The sequence below is a fragment of the Triturus cristatus genome, chromosome 8, assembly GCF_964204655.1.
Source record: "Triturus cristatus chromosome 8, aTriCri1.1, whole genome shotgun sequence".
NCBI lineage: Eukaryota > Metazoa > Chordata > Amphibia > Caudata > Salamandridae > Triturus > Triturus cristatus.
In genome coordinates, this window is record NC_140591.1 from 197,587,652 (window position 1) to 197,606,988 (window position 19,337).

Consider the following 19,337-nt stretch of genomic DNA (forward strand, 5'->3'; position numbering starts at 1 on the left):
GCCCGAATTACACTTCAAAAGAGCTGCCCAACACACTCAGAAGAATCTAACACCAGGCCTTTGTTTCACTTGCCAGTCATCAAGACAAGCATTGTGATTCATATTTTAAGTGGGTTCTCACCCTTCCAGCCCCTCTCAACTAATACTCTAATTTATTACAAAACCCATTGCAGGACTGCTGATCAATGGCAAGTGGTCAGAGATACAAACTAGAAAATCTTTTTCGGCTCACCATGAGACCAGTGCATCACAGCAGAACAGGGTATACCAGCTACTTGAATACAGTGATAAGGGTAATTTAGGATTGGTACTTTTGTTTAATCCCTTGGCAACAATCTCCACCTTGAACCATACATTGTTTCCCCGGCAATCCACTACTACCTTGTACTCATGCCTTCACATGCTAGTATATGCTGACAGTGAACTGACCCTTCTCTTCCAAAAACCCTTCTGTCTTCAACAGATGTGAGGGATTATGTTCTCTGTGCTTACTTGTAAGACATGGTCTCCCTGAAAATATCCATTACCAGACTTCTTTCAATTCTTTCAAAACTAAACTGTGTGGTGTATGTGCACTTGTTTGTGTGTGTGTGTGTGTGTGTCTGTCTGTTTAAGTGTGTCTGCATGAGTGTGGCTGTGAAGGTACATGTTAGTGTCTTCCTGTCCTGTTGTCTGCAACCCTTATCTGCTATCTGGTGGTGCTATTGTGTTCCTGTTTCGATGTAGTAAACTTTCTTGTGACCTGATACAAAGTGGAAGGCCACATAGAGCATGTTGCCAGACCTGCTCAACAACAGCATATGTCCATTAGTAAGGCCTACTACATGACATATTAAATGCTCACCCTGTTCCCTATTTAGCCTAATTGGATTTTCATTGTTTACTGCTCGCAGTTTGCCACAAGCATTACACCCTCAGAACCAGTTTTCTTATTCATCTTGAAAAGTCGTTAAAGTATATAAGCACATCAGTTTGTGACATCCATTGGGTGCAGAACGCTTGCACCAATTCATCTCCTGATACCAGTAAGCACCCATACCGAGCCATGTGTGGGATCTATTTGGACTAGACTTAAGAATGCTTCCAATAATTTTCAGCACCCAGTCAAATACATGCTGTTAGGGTCTGAGAAGTTTCTACCTCTATGACATTGCCCTCTTTTACAATTCTTAGAAGGACCACCTGAAAACCTGTGGAACACGTGTTGATGCTGTTCAAGGAAGCGAAACAGACAACAGGGAAACTCCATGCAGAAAGAAAGCGTATGTCTGTGAGGCCACTGATATCCGTGTTGGATTGCACCTAATAAAACATGACCCAACATAGAGGCTGACAGACAGCCTCCACAGGTTGGCAAAGTATCCTGGTGACATTCCTAAGATTTGGGAGGATGAGGTGTGAGAAGGCAGAGAAAGAGCAGCTTTTGTTAAACAGCAGTGAGCTTTTTTGTAGGCCTGCTGATTGTCTCATATTGAGCACAATAATTTGCCTGGATGAAGGACGCTGAAGGGGGAGGAGACAGCAATCTCCTTTGTTGTGCAAAGGGCCTAATCCCAGCAGGGCAAATGGCTTTAGTTAACTGTTGAGTTCTGAGTCTCTGCATCCCACACTACCTCGCTGAAAATCCTTGAACTGTTCCTTCGCTTGATAGTCAAGTGCTGAAAGGGTGTCCTTGGTGTTCCTTTTCCACAGCCACAATAGGTCAGGCCCTAGGACAGTGGAGAAAAGGCCTTAACCACCCCAATCGTGGCCCAGTAAGCAGTTTGCCCTTTGGTCCACAAACTGGTTCTGGCAATTACGATAGAATTCGTTTTTTGCCCTTGTGGCTTTTTCTTTCTAACTGGGATGCTTTTAAGAAGGCACCTTCCATGTATGTTTTAATGTGCAGGGTGGCACTGTGGCTACTAGAAGGAGCCACCCTTTCCCCAAGATAATGCAAGAAGGAAACTAGAGAGTACTTCTTCAATTCCATTCTTTAAAACTTGTGAGAGACAAGTGAGAATGACTACCGAGGCAAATACGGCATTCAGTCAACCAATCAGTATTTGTTAAGTGCGATTACTCACCCGCTAGGGTCTCAAGGCTCTGGGGGAAGGGTGAACTGCAAGTCCTGCTGTACACTGAGGTTCAGTCAAAGAGCCTGGTCTTGAGATCCTTCCTGAACTAGGTTAGCAAAGGGGATAGCCTGAGGTGGAGGGCTTTGTAGGCGTGTGTGAGGATCTTGAACATGAATCTTTTGTTGAATGGGAGCCAGTGGGGTTCTCGCAGGTGTTTGGAGATGTGACTGCGGTTCGGGATGTTGAGAACCAGTCTGGCTGTGGCGTTGTGAATGTTCTGTAGTTTCCTGAGGAGTTTCTGGGTGATGCCTGCATAACGGGCGTTTCCGTAGTCGAGTCTGCTGCTGATGATTGCATGGGTGACTGTCTTTCTGGCCTCAGTGGGGCTCCATCTGAAGGTCTTTCGGAGCAGGTGCAGGGCCTGGAAGCATGATGAGAAGACGACGTTGATCTGTCGGTTTATCGTGAGCGTGGAGTTCAGTAGTATGCTGAGATTTCGTGTGTGGTCTATCGGTGTGTGGGGGGTTCCTAACGCAGTGAGCCACCAGGAGTCTTCCCAGGCGGAGGTTTTGGGCCCCAGGATGAGGACTTCGGTATTGTCCGAGTTGAGCTTAAGGCAGCTGTCTCTCATCCAGGTAGCGATGGCCTTCATCCCGTCGTTAACGTCCTTCAGGCGATTGTCTGTTTGTTGGTGAGGGACAGGATCAGCTGGGTGTCGTCGGTGTAAGAGACGATGTTGAGTTCATGGTTCCTGACCATGGCTGCGAGCAGGGCCATGTAGACATTGAAGAAGGTGAGGCTCAGGGAGGAGCCTTGGGGGACTCCGCAGCTGATCTCCGTGGGTTCTGAGAGGAACGGTGGAAGTCTGACTTGCTGTGTTCTACCGGTGAGGAAGGAGCAGATCCAGTCCAGGGCTTTGTTGCGGATGCGGGCATCTTTGTCGTGGAGGGTGCGGTGGGAGACGGTGTTTCGGAGACGGTGTTTCAAAGGCGGCTGAGAGGTCCAGGAAGATGAGGGCCAATGTTTCTCCCCAGTCGAGGAGTGAGAGGATGTCGACGGTGGGAGGGCGGTCTCAGTACTGTGGTTGCTTCGGAAGCCGAATTGGGAGGAGTCCAGGATGTGGTTGGCTTTGATGAACTCTGAGAGTTGGGCATTAATGGGCTTCTTGATGACCTTAGCTGGCAAGGGGAGCAGAAAGATGGGTCTGAAATTCTTGAGGTCTGTCGGGTCGGCGGACGGTTTCTTCAGCAGGGGTTGATCTCGGCGTGGTTCCAGTCGTCGGGGAAGGTGGCTGTCTCGAAGGAGCAGTTGATGGTTCGGCATAATAGGGGGCGATGGTGGTGGCGACTCTGTGGAAGATGTGGTATGGGCTGGGGTCCGAGAGTGCTCCGGATTCAATGCTCTTCATGGTCTTGAGAGTGTCGTCCGTGGTGAGTTGGATCCAGTTGAGTAGGATCTGTTGGGGGGGCGGCAATGGCGCGTGTGGTATGGTGGTGGCGGGCATGATGGGAGGGTTTTGGCTGTCGAAGCTGTCATAGATCTGCTTGATCTTGTGGCGGCAGTAGGTGCTGGCATTGTGGTCAAAGTGATGGTGATGCAAGCCACCACTGCCTAGCCACAACAGTCTTGGTCCAGGAAAACTTGATTCATTGCTGACAGCCTTTACATGGGGAAGGAATGAGGATACAGTGTAGTGATATGACATGGGGTAAAAAGCCTTAGAAACTGATCAAAAGGGTGCTGTTCACTTAAGTACTGTGGTTTAACGTACTGGTGGAGGAGAGAGAAAGTAGGACATCTTAAAACTCCAGGTCTCTTAGCCATTGCTGTGAATCAACAGTTTGGTCCATGCAGAATGTAGGCAGCTGGCAGAGGTCAAGAGTAAGAGGGAAGCCAAAGGCGGGGAGGTTGGACTGAAACTGGGCTCACTGTCTCCAGTTTCAGTCCCATTGTAGGACAGTTAGAAGGAATGGAACTCAATGCCTGCTTCCCCATCATTGTAGAGACGAAAACTAAAGTTGGAGAAGGCTGGATAGTAGTGACCTAAGATCTCACTCTACTGGGTTACAAGGCTCTGTAGATCTGGTTTGCTCACAGTGGTTTCCTATGAAGGCCAATAGATGTATCTGTGGATTAATATAAGGGAGCAGTCCAAACTGGAAGGATAATGATTGTGTTGGTTTAATTTGATAAAATCTTGGACAGAAAAATGACAAAACAAATGTGGGATTGGTTGTTGTGAAAGGAAATTGATTTCTGTAACTGTTTTCTGCACAGTTATCGCAAAATAATCAGCATTGATTTCTAGACTACCTTGCTGGAGGGAAGAACATGTTGCCCTCTTTGGGTGTCCACTGTAATAAGTGATCTCAGAAAAAGTCACCATCATGAAAAGAGCTGGGACTCTGATGGCTAAGCTACAGGATCAACTACTTTGAAGACATTGTAATATGCTGCTCTGGGTTATCTAATGTCTGTCTTTCATAAGTCCGGAACCACACAAGGAGGTAGGCGGGGTATGATTAAAAAAATCCCAACCAGAAATGGCGTGAAGCAGGGATGGCTGTTGACGTCCTTATTTTTTTCACTGTATATGGCGGATTGAGAAAGGTTGCTGATGATTCCCCAAAATTAGGCTTTTACCCTTTAGGGACACTCCTCTATGCGGACGATATTATTTTGCTAGACCTGACGTCCAAAGGCCTCCAGAAACATACTCAGATGCTCAGTTCTTGGAGGTTAATATAAATAAAACCAAGGTCATGAGGGTTCGACCAAAGGGGTGTTGGAACAATGCAAAATATAAGTAGTTTTATAGTAATTCTACCAATGAAGTAGTAAATTTGTACACTTATCTCAGAAAAATTATGTCGTCACCTTTGGCTGATAATGAGCATATTGCACATATATCAAGTATAGCATATGTCCTAGGAATGCACTAAAGGCACTTTATGGAGCAACAGGTCACAGGCACTTTAATAACCTCTTAATAGTATAACAAAATGAAGATTCCCCTGACCCTTTTATATGCTATAGAGACAATAAATATCCAAGCAAGTCAACGCTGTCTCCTCCTCCTGCTTCAACATGCTCCGCAAGATCTACAGATGGATCCCGACAGATACAAGAAAGACAGTAACCCAGGCCCTCATCAGCAGCAGACTCGACTACGGAAACGCCCTCTACGCGGGAGCCCCGACCAAGCTCATCATCATCACAACGCATCCAAAACGCCTCGGCACGACTGATCCTCGACGTACCACGACACGGCCACATCACCCCCCACTTGAGAAACCTGCACTGGCTCCCCGTCAACAAGAGGATATCCTTCAAGCTCCTCATCCACGCACACAAAGCACTCCACAAGACCGGCCCAGTCTACCTCAACAGATGGCTCTCCTTCTACATCCCCAACCGCCACCTACGCTCCGCCAACCTCTCACTCGCCACCGTCCCGCGCATCCGAAGAACAACCACCGGCGGGAGATCCTTCTCTCACCTCGCCGCCAGGACATGGAACACCCTCCCACTGAGCCTACGACAGACCCAAGACCTGCTGACCTTCAGGAGGATACTCAAGACCTGGCTGTTCGATCAGTAGTGCCCCCCCCCCCCAGAGCCTTGAGACCCTCGCGGGTATGTAGTGCGCTTTACAAATGATTGATTGATTAAATATAAATCAAGGGCACTTTATGCATAAGGTGGAGGGGAAGATTCTTCACACTATTCGCACTTGAAATTCCATGGTTCCAATGGAAGCACTAATGCTAGAATTAGGATTGATGAGCACTTACATTAAAGGACTAGCTGCTATTTTACAATGGGATCATTGTATTCTACACGGTAAAGAAAAATCTTTAAGGAGTCTTATGGCCTTGGAATTTCTCCTTCCTATTACAAAGGCTGGTTTGTTTTTAACTAACATTTTATCTGCACTTCAGCACATTTCTTCAACTCGATCATATTCAGAATATGTTCAGAGTTATGTTCATCTTAAAATTCATCTAAAGCATACCATGAAAAATTGCTCCATGAAGAATTATATCGATACATGTAGAACGAAATCCTGCTTCTATTGTATTATTCAATTGTGTCTGGTGGCAGGTGCTTACTTTTATTTTAATTGGAACCCGGAACAGAGGTTGCACAGGTGTATAATGCTATGAAGGTTGAAATGTCTACCGCTAAAAACTGCGACAGATGCATGGCAAAATTCAGTTTGGGAGGAAAGAATATGCAACTTATGTTATAATTAAGTACAGACTATTAACATGTTATATTTGTCTGTCCCATTTTAAAGGTCTACCAACAAAAAAATTTAAAACCACTTTTTACAAAATATGGCATTACATTAGCTAAAGCTGCTATGGAGATGATAAATTGCCCAGTTAATCAATTAATGTGTTGTAAAAAATTTCATTTTTTTTAGCTCCTTTTCAAAGTTATATTAACTGATGTATTTTGTGTATTGTAGATCTCATTGTAAGATCTAAATCTCTAATAAAAACCTTGGCCTTGACCTTAAGTGTGGAAATAAGCTATCCATCAAGAACTGTAGACATGTTTCACTGTCACAACACTCAAGTATCACAGTCAATGAAAGAACACAAATAATTTAATTTTAGGAGAGAGAAATTCATTTCCTCCTGAAAATTCAACATTTTCCCTCCTTTTTATAATTGATTGACAGTGTTTGTCATGAATTAATGTAGTTTGCATGGAAGCCGATTGGAATCTTACTCACTGACCTCCAATATCACTGTTAATTATGAATATATATTTAGAATTTAAGTGATGAAGACCTACCCTCTTAGCTTGTTAATCTTCAGCAAGTTGTAAAGCGAACTCTGCTCTAAACCTACTCAACATTTTAGACATATCTAGGTCTAAACAGGGTACAGGGGCATGCAGACAACCAATAAACATAACAGTGCTGTTAGGTATTACAGTTACAAAGGTTGTATGATGTAACATCGCATTCTGTTATAACGCATGCCTTACAAAGCGAATGCCTTTATAAAGAATACCTTTACCATGCATATTTTCTCAGCGAATTTGCCTTTACCACGCATGCTTTACCAATGAAATTAATTGTAAAAGAATGTATGATAAAAGCATATGCATGGTAAAGGTTCTCCTGACCCCTACCTTAAACCCTAATCCTGGTCTCTGGCCCACCCCACCCCCGGCCTCCAACCCATCTAAAAAAAAATTACCTTCCCCTGCCCTAAACCCCAACCCCAACGCGACGCCCCCAGCCTTTCCCTATCCTAAACCCTACCCCTGCATGACCCCCACCCCTGTCCCCAGCCCTTCCCTACTTTAAACCCTAAAACACTACCCCTGCGTGACTACCCCTGACCCCAGCATTTTCCCTACCGTGGACCCTAAAACACTGCCCTCTGCGTGACCCCCCAGCCCTTTCTCTATCTTAAATTCTAAAACATTACCCCTGCGTGACCTCCCCTGCCCCTAAAATAGGAGCCCACCACCCCAGGTCCAATCCCCCTTCTCACCTCGTGGTTCGTGCAGGCAGCTCATCTGAGGCGGGGCGGTGCACATCATTGTAAGGAAGCGGAAGAGTCTTTCTATTTCCTCAAACGACGTGTACCAACATGATTTTTCCACACATATGCATATTTTTTTTTTTAGTACACATATGCCTTTACCATACATACCTTTACAACTAAATTTGTTGTAAAGGCATGCGTGGTAAAAGGATAAGCACAGTAAAAAATTGCGTAGTAAAGTCTATGCGTTCTAATGACGCATGCATTGTAACCCTTGTGTTGTAATGGCATGCGTAGAAACAGGTGCGTTGTAATGGTTGTTTCCCGTCACAAAGGCGGAGGTGAGGCTTAGGATGCCCAGAACAGAATCTGGTACAGGCGAATTCTACATCTCTGATCCAGGAGCATCAGATCAACGCCCTACTTTAATGATAACCACTGACCAAGTCAATGAGTTTGGTTTAGATCCATCTTATGTAAACGCACGTTGTGAATATTCTAAAGGCTGTACCTTTCTGGATCCAAATTTTACCCCACAGCTGTTCTGCATCTTCAAGGTAAATGGGATCAGACCTGTTGCACAACACAACACACAAGTCACAGTTATGTAAAAGAAAGCCAAGCCCTGCCCCATCAGTGTGCTAAAAACATAAAGCCATGCAGTTCACCCTAGCTGGCACTGACACAGGGTTTCCAGGGAATCTCACCAGCTGGAAACAAGATAATGACTACTCAGAGCACCAAGAACTATCCTCAGTAATGAATCGACTGTGCCCCCCACAGCTTGCTGGCAACATCTGAATAGCTTAACAGGCCAGCACATTGCCCTAGACCACTGGAGTTACCATCATGCTCCTATGATTTCATCCACATCCCCTAAACATTGGTCATCGGTCTAGAGAGAGGTCACTAGTGTGACCTCGACTCAGCAATACCCGAGCTCCACCCCAACATCCGCAGTGTAAAGACCACCATACTTTGTTTAACTACCTACTGCACCCTTTCAAAATGACCTTCCTACTCATTGCCAAAGTGCCCGAGCATAGCAAAGACCTTATCTTATCTTCCCATTAAATGTCTCCATTACCCACAGAGTAACTTTGAATGCAATCTCATGTAATGCATTCCCAGCTGTTTACAGCTGAGTGCCAGGTACAGATATGCTGAAACAAGCACGACATCCTGGTGGGAGGTTGTGGAAGCAACCAGCAAAATGCAACGCTGCACCACCACACACTATCATTACTGACATTGTAGGTAGAGTACAACTTGGGAGGAAGTGAGTATGTGGTAATCACGAATGGGCTTTACAAAATATACAGGTCTTACATTTGATAGCCGCGCCATGCGATTATTCGTGCCCATCATGTTACCAACGAGTCACTGGCAAAACCATGTTCTTCCAAAATGTCATGTTCCCTGTTTTTAGGTCTCGCCTGACCCAGCGCATGCGCTGGTCTGGCGAGACTTATTGAGAGGGCTCCAAAAAGTGCTACCAGGCCAGCCTAGAGCTACAGTGCTTGTGCGCGGGCGCCGCGCTTTACCGCGATTACTTTCACTTTCTCTGCGGCACGGCCGCTTTGATGTTTGATCGTGATCACTTTCACTTTCGCGGCCGTACGGCCGCTTTGCATAGACAATACGTCTCGCTTTTGGGACCTTATAAGTATTTAGTTATGCAACTGTTGCATGGCTAAACACTTATAAGGTCCCAAAGGCGAGACCTATTGGCTATGCAAATGCTTGTTTTTCTTTTTTGAGGGTTTGCGCATTCATTGAATTTTGCAATCATTTTGGTAATCAAAAACATTTACTTCATCACTGTCTGAAGATAAGATTTGTCAGTGATTAACTTTTCCAAACATTTTCCTGCGGAGTTTTACTGCGCGTTAAAGAGATTTAGGTTTGCGCTGTGTAAGTTAATTATGTGACACACTAAGATTTTTCGAAAGAATTACAGTTCTTATGGGACTGCAACTTCTAATGCTTTGGTGAAGTTACACTACAGGTGCGGTCAACAGTGGTAGGCTGTAGTGCAAAACAGTACTTTGTCTACGTATTTTGCAATGCTTTACAAAACTGAAAAGAGGTGGAATAGCCCTACACAAACGGCTCAGTATATTATGCTTCCTGCCCGTTGATTTACTAAATGTTTAGCAACTTGTGGCCAGGGTCTACGCAGACAAATGAAAATTAGTCTGGACAATGATTACCTTTGCTTTAAAGCTGCATGGAGTAATTAAATGTATGCAGCACAATTATATAGCCAGTAGCCTCTGGCCTGTAAATACTGGGCTTCAAAAAGAAAATTACATGGGTAATATTCTGACAAGAAACTACTGTTCATTTAAAAATGCCGGCGTGTTTTATGCTTATGCTTGACTTACTCTTTCTTTTTGCTCAAGACCACTTGATACAACAATTGTTTTCATCCAGCACTTGCAGTGTTAATCACTGGAGCAATTCCTATCAGTTGAAGATAGGACTTGCTAATGCTCCCACGACCAATTACAGTGCTCACACACTCAGACATGTATTTCAACTGCAGCGACCGGAAGAATAATTAGTGTAATTGCCAGTGCACAGCAGCATACCTTTAGTATTGTAATTGGATTTTAGAAGCTAGTACACTACAATACATTTGACCCAATGCGATAAAGCTCAACACACATTAACAACCACAAAGGCCACAGAGGTGACAAGCCGGAGTCACTTGAGGTAAGTGTCACCTAATGTAGGCTAAAGAGACAGGTTTACCTTTACAAAGAGTGATATGTCATGCTCCTGCTTGCCTGATGTGGTCACCAGAGTTACTGGGATGGCGTCCGACTCCTTCTCGGTGCCATTTTCCTGCAGAACTCCTTGCGGGTGAGTCGGTTCTGGTTCAGGAGGTGCAGCTTTCTCTGCCTCCGGTGCATGTCCATTTTCACTTCCTTCTGTGATTTCTGCAATCTCATTGCTTTTCACCATCTCCGCTTCTGGGAGTTCATTAGGGACCGAACCCTCATGTTTCGTGTGATCTCCTGCCAGTGAGGCCCCTTCCACTGAGGCCTCCTCTACCCTTGGTTGACTCTCCTCTCCTTTGACTGCCTCTTCACCGTCCCCAGTGATGCTGTCAGAGGCTTCTACGGGCAAACCATGGATTTCCTCAGAGCTCAACGCCACCTGTGAAAGTTCTTCACTGGGTGCCTCCACCTGGGCACCTTCATGCATGGCAAGTTCAGCAGAGGTCTCTTCCACCGGGGCTGTCTCCCCCGGTTGTTCTGTACCTTGGACGGGTTCTGTCTGAGGCTTCTGTACTGGCACAGGCTCTTCCTGCGGTTCCACAACATCTGCAGGTACTTTTGGAGGCTCGGTTGGACATGCAGGGATTTCTTCTGCCTTTACAGGTTCTGTGGGTGTAAGTGCCACATCTGTGGGCCCGCTGGGCTCTACAGCTGCCCCTGCAAGTTCCCCTGGAGATACCCCTATGTCTACAGGTTCTTTGGGAGCCTCTGTAGTTTTTGATGGTTCTATTATAGATTCTCCAGTCTCTGCATTCCCATTTGTGGTTTCTCCTGCTGGTTGTCTACCTTCTTCAGGTTGCCCTACTGTGTCTTCCTGAGGTGGCTGGGGCTCATTTTTGGCTTCTGAGCTATCCTCCACTTTCTTATCTCCTTCAGACGTGTCTCCTTCCACAGTTGTTAGTTCAATTTGTTCCCCTGTTCCTCTGTTACCTGCAGACGGGTCCTCTGCATTTTCTGGCCCTTTATCCTTCTTTTCAGCCTTTTCGTTCTCTTCTTCCTCCTCATCGCTACTTGAGCTGTCCCCGCTGCTTTCACTGCTGCTGCTGGAGTCGCCCCGCGCTGGCTTTCCTTCATCCTTCCCCATGGGTTCCTTGCTCTCTTCTTTACTAGGGCTCACTGGTTCTGCGCCCTTCTCTGGACTGGGTTGTGCGCCCATCTCTGGACTGGGGGGCTCCTCCTCATGTTTTCCCCCAGACTTTAAGTCAGCCTCCCCTTCCACGGTCTTCTTCACTCCCTCCCCTTCTTCAGGACATGCTGCGGGCTCTGAGTCCCCTCCATGGCTGGGGCTCATCTCTCCCACTGGACTTTCCTCCTCAATCACTGGCACGTTCCCTTCCTCCTTTGGCTCAGAGTGTACCTCAGGCTCTTCACCCGCAGGGACGGAGGTCTTCTCCAATGACCCCTCTTCTCCCTCAACATCCACTGCCTTTTCCCTTCTCTCTTCCTCTTCAGTTGTTACTGCAGGTTCCACAACATCTCCTGGACTGGCAGTTTTCTCTTCTACCCCATTCACCACTTTCTCATTATCCTGTCTGTGGCCTGCATCCTCCTCGGGGCTAGGAGCCTTGGTCTCCCGACTTTCTGTTCCATTCACCCGTTCATCCCCTGCACCCTCACCTGCAGAGGCCGCTTCCATCACCTTAAGCTCCCCTTCATGTCTAGGCGCCTCACCTGCCCCCAGCGACACCTCGGTCATTCCGTTCTGGAGTGCGTCTGCCATGCTTCCTTGCTGGCGCGAGGGGACCAGTGAGTACTTTTTTTCGCACCTCTCTTCCTCCTCAGTCCCTTATCTCTCGTCCTGTCGCTGCCGCCGCTGCCTCTGGTGTGACTATGGCGACGGGTCCCGGCTGGAAGACGGATTAGTGATTAGCGTGATTTCCAGGCGCCTCTCTGCGCATGACCCCTGCTTAAAGCCTGCTAAACCCCCCTCGCTGGGCTCAAAGTCATGCTCGGCTGTGGGCGCTGCGGGCGGCTCCGAGGGAAGGGAACAGGACCCAGGTCAACGCCCAGCTCCCAGGCACCACTTTGGGGTCTGGGCAGGGCACGCGCCACGCCTGCACGGATCCTGTTGCACTTTCATGCAGGAGTTAATTGATAGCGGGACAAAAACCTCACGAGGCGGGGCCGCGCGGTCGGTGTTTAGAGTGGGTTTCAGGCTACTTCACCGACCTTGCAGCTGGGGCGCTTCGGCAAACATTCCTGCAGACCACCCTGAGAGCGGCTGTGCACGTGCGGGCTGTGCGGAGCCGTGCAAAGCTCCGCCCGTTTCTGGCAAACTATGTTTCAAAGTTTGCAAAGCACGCTCGGTTTCAAGCAGCGCTGCATTAGGGATTGGGTATTTTATGGGAACACATTTGGGAAAATATCAAAAGCCGACATTTCCCCCCTTTGGAATAATAACGTAAAATAGCAAATGGAACAAAAAAAGCACTTAAACATATTTTATATGTGTCTATAAGGTTCCTAAATGATTATTCATGGCGAAACAGGGATAAATGACATTTACAATGTTAAACAAGCATTTGCAATGCAATAGGTCTCGCATTTGCGAAAATTTGAACTATTGGCATTAAATGACAATGCCTTTTATTTACGTGCTTTGCAAACCTGCAAGAGATGCGTAAACACACACTTTGTACATATAGTCGTTGCTTAGGAGAAGCAATGCTGCCAGTAACTGCACCTCTTTTACTGCCAGCCTTGCTTCTCATAAGCAAGGACTATTAGTTTAAAGTGCGTTTACACAACGCTTCCAGGTTTTGTCATTTACAATGCCAATAACTCAAACCCCTGCAAAATGCGAGACCTATTGCATTGCAAATGCTTGTTTCTTTTTACTGGGAGGCGAGTGACAATTAGGCTACATGGGGTCCCTCAAATGCCATTGCTTTGAGACCCGTTTGCCACAGAATCATTGAGGGTGTGATGATGGCTAGGGAACAATGGTAAAGCACCCCTGCACCTACAAGCTTCAGTCCACAGAATGTGGAACGATCATGCAGCCTTTTTCCACATGGTCATCTCCATTATTAGCTCAGAGCACGTGGTATATGGACAGCCAGGACAGACACCAGGACTGCTAGGGGGAGCATTCCACGTGTTGGAGAAAGGGATCGGTGGGGGCTGGTCTGTATCTGTGTCCGCAGCTCACCTAAGTGCATCAAATATATATATATCAGACCCAGTGTTCCCATACTAGGTAATTTCATGTGCTAAATCACCAAGGCTCAATACATCGGATGGAACGGTTTTCTGGAAATAATCTGTAACGAAGAGGAGAGTGGGTTCAATAGGTGACATGACACAGGTGATGTCCTTGGCAGGGGATAGATATTCTTATAACAGCAATTACTTCCACAAAGAGGGGCACATCAAGGTGTTGGAGATTTTCCTGCAAGTTGATATGCTAAGTGCATTTCTACCACACTAATAACCTCTGTGCGCTATGACCTTGTATTTAAAGAACAGAAGTAAACACAATGGTCTACATGTGATAAACATCCACATTTTAAATATAGTAATAAAACACCCACAGCAGTATTAATTTTTACTGGAAAAGAGACACTTTACGCTGCTACACTCTACGCACATACCTCGAAGGCCAGGGCTGTTTTATCGTAAGCATTTGGCACTCTTCGCTGGGTTGCCCGTGCCACAACTGGACCATTTTGCAAACTTGGCAGCGGATTAACGTTGGGCTGTGCGTAGGGACCTAGGAGGGTGCCCTTGGGCATAGCTTGTGGCTTGCAGACCTGAACGTAGGGCACAGGTATCATGCCCATGCGGCCGTCTGACCTCTGCGCCGTCCACCACTGCTCCTCCGGCTTGGCTAGCACCGGCCCGCACGATGAAAAAGGCGGCGGTGGGAGCATCAGAGCCCTGGACGGGATGAGGGCGGGAAGGAAGCTGCAGGGAGCTACAACAGAAGCACTGGTCTCTAACAGGGGGGGCGGTGGCGGTGGCGAGGTGTGTGCGCGCGCGTTAGGCAGCCGCGGATGCAGTGAGGGGGGTCGGCAGCGGCGGGGTGTGTGCGCGCGCACGTGTGTGTGTGTGTGTGTGTGTGTGTGTGTGTGTGCGTGTGCGTCTGCGCAAGCGTGTCACAGAAGCGCGTCCACAGACCCCGATGGCTGCACGTGCCCTGGTCTGTCTCCCTTGGGAGCAAACACGGCAACAATAAGTCTCGTTGGCGGCAGCGCTTCGCGCTGCAACGCCAGCGAGACCTAAAAAGAATACTTGTGTTATACATAAAATCCAAACCTGAAAAAGTGTCCACTATTTCTCTCTGTAAATATGCACTCACAACGTGGTGGCCCCACTGAACAGCCTCACAGGGAGGGAGACCGCTTTGATCATGGTGGTTCAACCAAGACATAGCCTTTTATTCACACAGTATCAGCAGAAATGAAAACCATGGTTAAGAAGACATTTTAATGAGAATACAGGATGTAAGATCAACAAACAACTCAAAGATTGTACAAGCAATACAACAATTGTCCCCACTTTTCCATTACAGCGCAGCTCTCCAGAATGCATAGTGCCAAAAGGGCCCTTTTCCTTATCCATCACCCATGCCCTCCACCAAGGGCATCAGAGATATTATTGACAAGCATACATTAGTGACAACTTTCCCTACGTCTCAGAGCGAGATGGGCAATACCCACACTTCTATACCAACACGTACACCAGGGTACCGCCTAGCGCTCCGTCCCTATCGGGGTTCCTGTCACCAGGCAGATCCCCCAAAAATGTTTAACTCCAAGCATCACAGGGAGGGTAGAAAGGTTCAGGACCACCAGCAGGTCAGTCCCCCCTCCTGCTAGTCCAGCGCCCACACAAATCAACACCTGCCCAAGCGTCAGTCCAGTAAATCAGACCACGTTTTTTTTTCTAACAACCTAATCGTAGGCTTTATATTTACTAGTTGATCCAATACATGGTCTAAGTTGCTATTTAGGAGGCAGGATTATGGAACAATGGGATATCCACTCTGCGTCACAACCCTTCAAGCAACTTACCAACACAGTTAATAAACGTTTTGTAGTGTCTTGATAGATCCTGGTCGCCTCATATGCCCAGTACTCCAACTGGTAACAACCATATTCAAGCTCAACACTTTGGACAACATTCTCATGATATCTTTCCCGAAGCGCTGGATTTTAGACTCGATTCAATGATGCGGAGAATGGTCCCTTATTGGTGGCTCCCTCTAAGACACTAGGATGGGGGGATGCTACAAAATGAATAAAGTGATAACCACGCATAGTGCATCGTATGGAGGATTTTCAGTTGCACCAGTTTAAAACCGGCTCTGATCGCTGCCTCTCTAGGAGGCAACTGTGCTTCTTTCCAGTCAGGATTCTCTAATGATCCCAATGAAGTTTCCTATTGTACTTTCAGTCGACCAATACTTTCCTAGGAAAATAATCATTTGAGTCTTGTTAGGCAGGGCCACTGCAATTATGCAATTGTGTGGCTGCGGCGTTTTCCACATAACTATAGATCTGCCACATTTGCCACATAATCAATCATATGCTGCATAATATGCAGATTTTAACAAAAAAAATGATTTTAGTTCAAATGGTTCAATAGTTACTAAAATGTAGCAACATGTATTGCTGTGCAGTGAAAGGCTCTTTGCAAAGGTTAACTGGTCACCCTTCTGTTGCTTATTGCTATGTTTGGGTATTACGTTCGTAGTAATTAGGTGCAGCCTATGCCCAGACAGTGTTAAGAAGTGTAAACATGTCAAAATAATGAAGTAATACTATCAGAAATAGTGCCACGTTATGCCGCATATTTTGCCTTCTCTTGCTGCATAATTAACTCAACACTGCCGCATAGTTTGGCCTTCCGCCACATAATTCCAGTGGCCCTGCTCATAGGTCAAAGAGTTCACTTCCCAAGCCATCGGCTAGGATTATACTCTCCTCACTGATGGGGTTGGGGGGGGGGGCGAAGCGGCACCTACTGTGGTTCTGCAACTCCCAGATCCTTGATAACTGTTTGACTACAGGACTGCCCAGTCTCTCTGCACTTGTGAGACGTGTGTGGTCCACCCAAGTGGGGTTAAATGAACCAATGATTGAACGCCCCTACTGAGGATAAGTATATCCATAAGGCGTATATGGTGTTACAGCTTTCTGTTCCACGACTTTGTTGATTTTATATCCAGGGAGGGATTTGTCTCTGTGGTTTGCCCTGATGAAAGCCATGGACCCATAGGGACGTTCACTGGCTGAAACATGTTGGCAATGATTGTAGGGTCATAGGACCATTGTATCCTTGAGACACCCTATTACTGGCTTTCAACAGCCGCCATTACTCCATATTAAAGGATACCTGGAGTATTTGGAGGATTTTTAATCTTTAAACCCCCCCTGTCCTTTTCTCAAAAGCGCTCCCTGAAACACGTTTGAGCCCACCCTGTCCTTCAGGAGCCAGGGTGAACCCGATGATGAAGCATGCCACACTACTAGAGTGTGTGAGGGTTACTATACAAAGAGGAATTGGTTCCAGTCATATTAGTAACATCTGATTTGACCTCCTTATCAGAGAACTGTGCCTATACCTAACATTTGTTTCTATTGTATACCATACAACCTTCTACAACTGTTCAAATATGGTGTATTAGCATAATTCCTGTCAAACTGCGGTTTACTTTTTTTTCTCGCATCCATGAGGCTCGTCAGGCGGATTTCTTGCAGCAGGAACATTTCCAGTTTGTGTCTGTGGAGCATCTGAATTACCAGCCTTCACTTGATCCTGTCCCTCATTAACATTTCACCTAATATAATTCATTGTAAACATATTGTGTTTCATAGCACCACTGGCCAACATTTGTGAGTGTTACCAGGACTTATAACACTGAGGGACAACAGACATGGTACTACACATACATTCAATTAACATTTTCAGCTACTCTGTCCGCAACCCCAACACCTTTCATTCATTATTTCCAAACAGCAGGTCCAAAACTGGCTCTCAGCCTAAAGCACAAAGTGCCTGTTGACCCAATGTAATAAAACTAAGGAAAGGTAAAAGGTAATGTGCTCACAGACGCCCTTGAGGGAAGGAGAGCATCACCCTACCCAACTTTACCCTCACACCTTCCATCAAACATTAGTACAGGAACAATAATATTACTAGATCTACTGAATTCAGTATCCAAGCCATTGGAAACATTGCATCTGGAGGTCTTTTAGTCTGGAATGGCCCACATTCTCTTGGTAATGGAGCTAATATTGAGACTAGATAAATCTGGGTTTCACAGAGTCTTCATTAAACCTCATTCAGAGCATCTCACTCCATCGCTTCACCATTCCCTCTGTATCAGAGTCCATCAGAGGAGGTGCCCTCAAGTTCGCTGATTCGGCACCACGTGGTTACTCGGCAAGTTGATCATTATTCATGAGCCTGTGAGAACTTTCCCTCGCCTCCAAAGAGAGAGTAGAGAACTCCAAGGCCTTCTGTGTCTGGGGTTGGGACCAATTAGGATCAGCACTTATGACCATTGCTCTTTTACTACCTGCAGCAGCCACTCGCCCAACCAGTCACACACTGCCTCTGGAGTCATGAAGTGCTATATTTTACCCTCACCAAGGCCAGTTAAGCCGGGTAAAACATGCATACCATGCGGTGCATACCACCACATCTCAGCAAATATGAACCCCGTCAACTAACTATAAGGAAGGTAAATGTACTGGCAAGTTCCAATACATGAACAACATAGAACTCTGCATGCCAGATGCACAGCAAGCACGCCTATGAAGTAATGTATACTTGCCACCACCACCACAACACCTTTCCATGCTCTACAGCCATTTACAAAGGCACTAGTGAAATGTGGTGGTACAGAAGCTTTTTCCTTATACAGTCACATCCATTAAGAGAACCTCACATTTTTGAACATCATTCTAATGACACTAAAATAGGTAATCCTATATTGTGAACCCACATAATACTATACTCATTTAGCATTCTACTATTTAATCGGCCTACAATTAACACACATTTTCATATGCATGTGACACAACATACCCTATGTTGGACTTGGTCCTCTCTCCTGAATCACCTCCAAACATTTTGCCTTCTCCTCTCCTGTTTTGCCAAATTTGCTTCTGTTGGCCTCAGGACTCTTTGCATTTTACCACTGCTAACCAGTGCTAAAGTGCTTGAGTTAACTCCCCAAAACCTGGTCAAATTGGCTTATACCAAATTGGCACAGTTAATTGACTTGTAAGTCCCTAGTAAAATACTACATGTAACCAGGGCCTGTACATTAAATGCTACTAGTGGGCCTGCAGCACTTACTGTGCTGCCCGCTTAAAAAGCCTTTTAACACATGTCTTAGTTCTTCCACTGCAACTTATATGCAGTTTTATACTGCCAATTTGACTTGGCAAAATAACCCCTGTGCCAAGCCTAAAATTCATTTTTTTTTTTGTAAACACATTTTATTAGTCAAATACACATTTAGCGAAGCTCTATGACCCAGAGACTTCCGCAACATCAAGAGTCCACATACCGTCTTTGACATTTTTCTCATGAGATAGCTAATGAAAAATACAGAAGAGACATGCATAGCAAAGGCAGTCCCCCCACGTAAGGGAACATAAAACCATCCCCACCCCCACCCCCCACCCATCGCACCGCCCATCTAGTCAAGGCAGCAAATCTATTCACAACTACAATTCTGTCTTTACTATACACCATGTCCCCAAAGTCCTGCTGCGCCCAGCACTCAAGTGTTACATGTCCCCCACCAACAGGGAGGAGATGGTCCGCTACCCACGCAATTATTCCACTGAAATGGGTTCCAATTCCAGTCCCCTGTAGTCTGCCCATCGCTTCCAGATTTTATAATGTTTTCGTGGGCATCCCCGCGCCACATAAATGGGGGCCTCTAGGCCCATACAGAAATCCAGCCCGGCCTTCCAAACAGATATTGAGGGTGCGGCCGTCGCCTTCCAGGCCTTCGCTACATC

The 19,337-nt window shown here is 46.3% G+C and overlaps 1 protein-coding gene across 2 annotated transcripts in view; it reads right to left on the reverse strand.

The window, feature by feature from the left end:
- Nucleotides 1-19,337, reverse strand: part of CLIC6 (CLIC family member 6) — a 325,094-nt gene that overhangs the window by 183,630 nt on the left and 122,127 nt on the right. The window contains exon 1 of one of the 2 annotated variants that reach the window (XM_085621326.1): nucleotides 10,325-12,455. The exons of the other annotated variant lie outside the window; for it this stretch is intronic. Within the exon in view, the coding sequence (XP_085477452.1) occupies nucleotides 10,325-12,073 (1,749 nt within the window). The 5' untranslated portion in view covers nucleotides 12,074-12,455. Of the gene's footprint in view, nucleotides 1-10,324; nucleotides 12,456-19,337 lie in introns of those variants that run through there. 2 annotated transcript variants of the gene reach the window in all.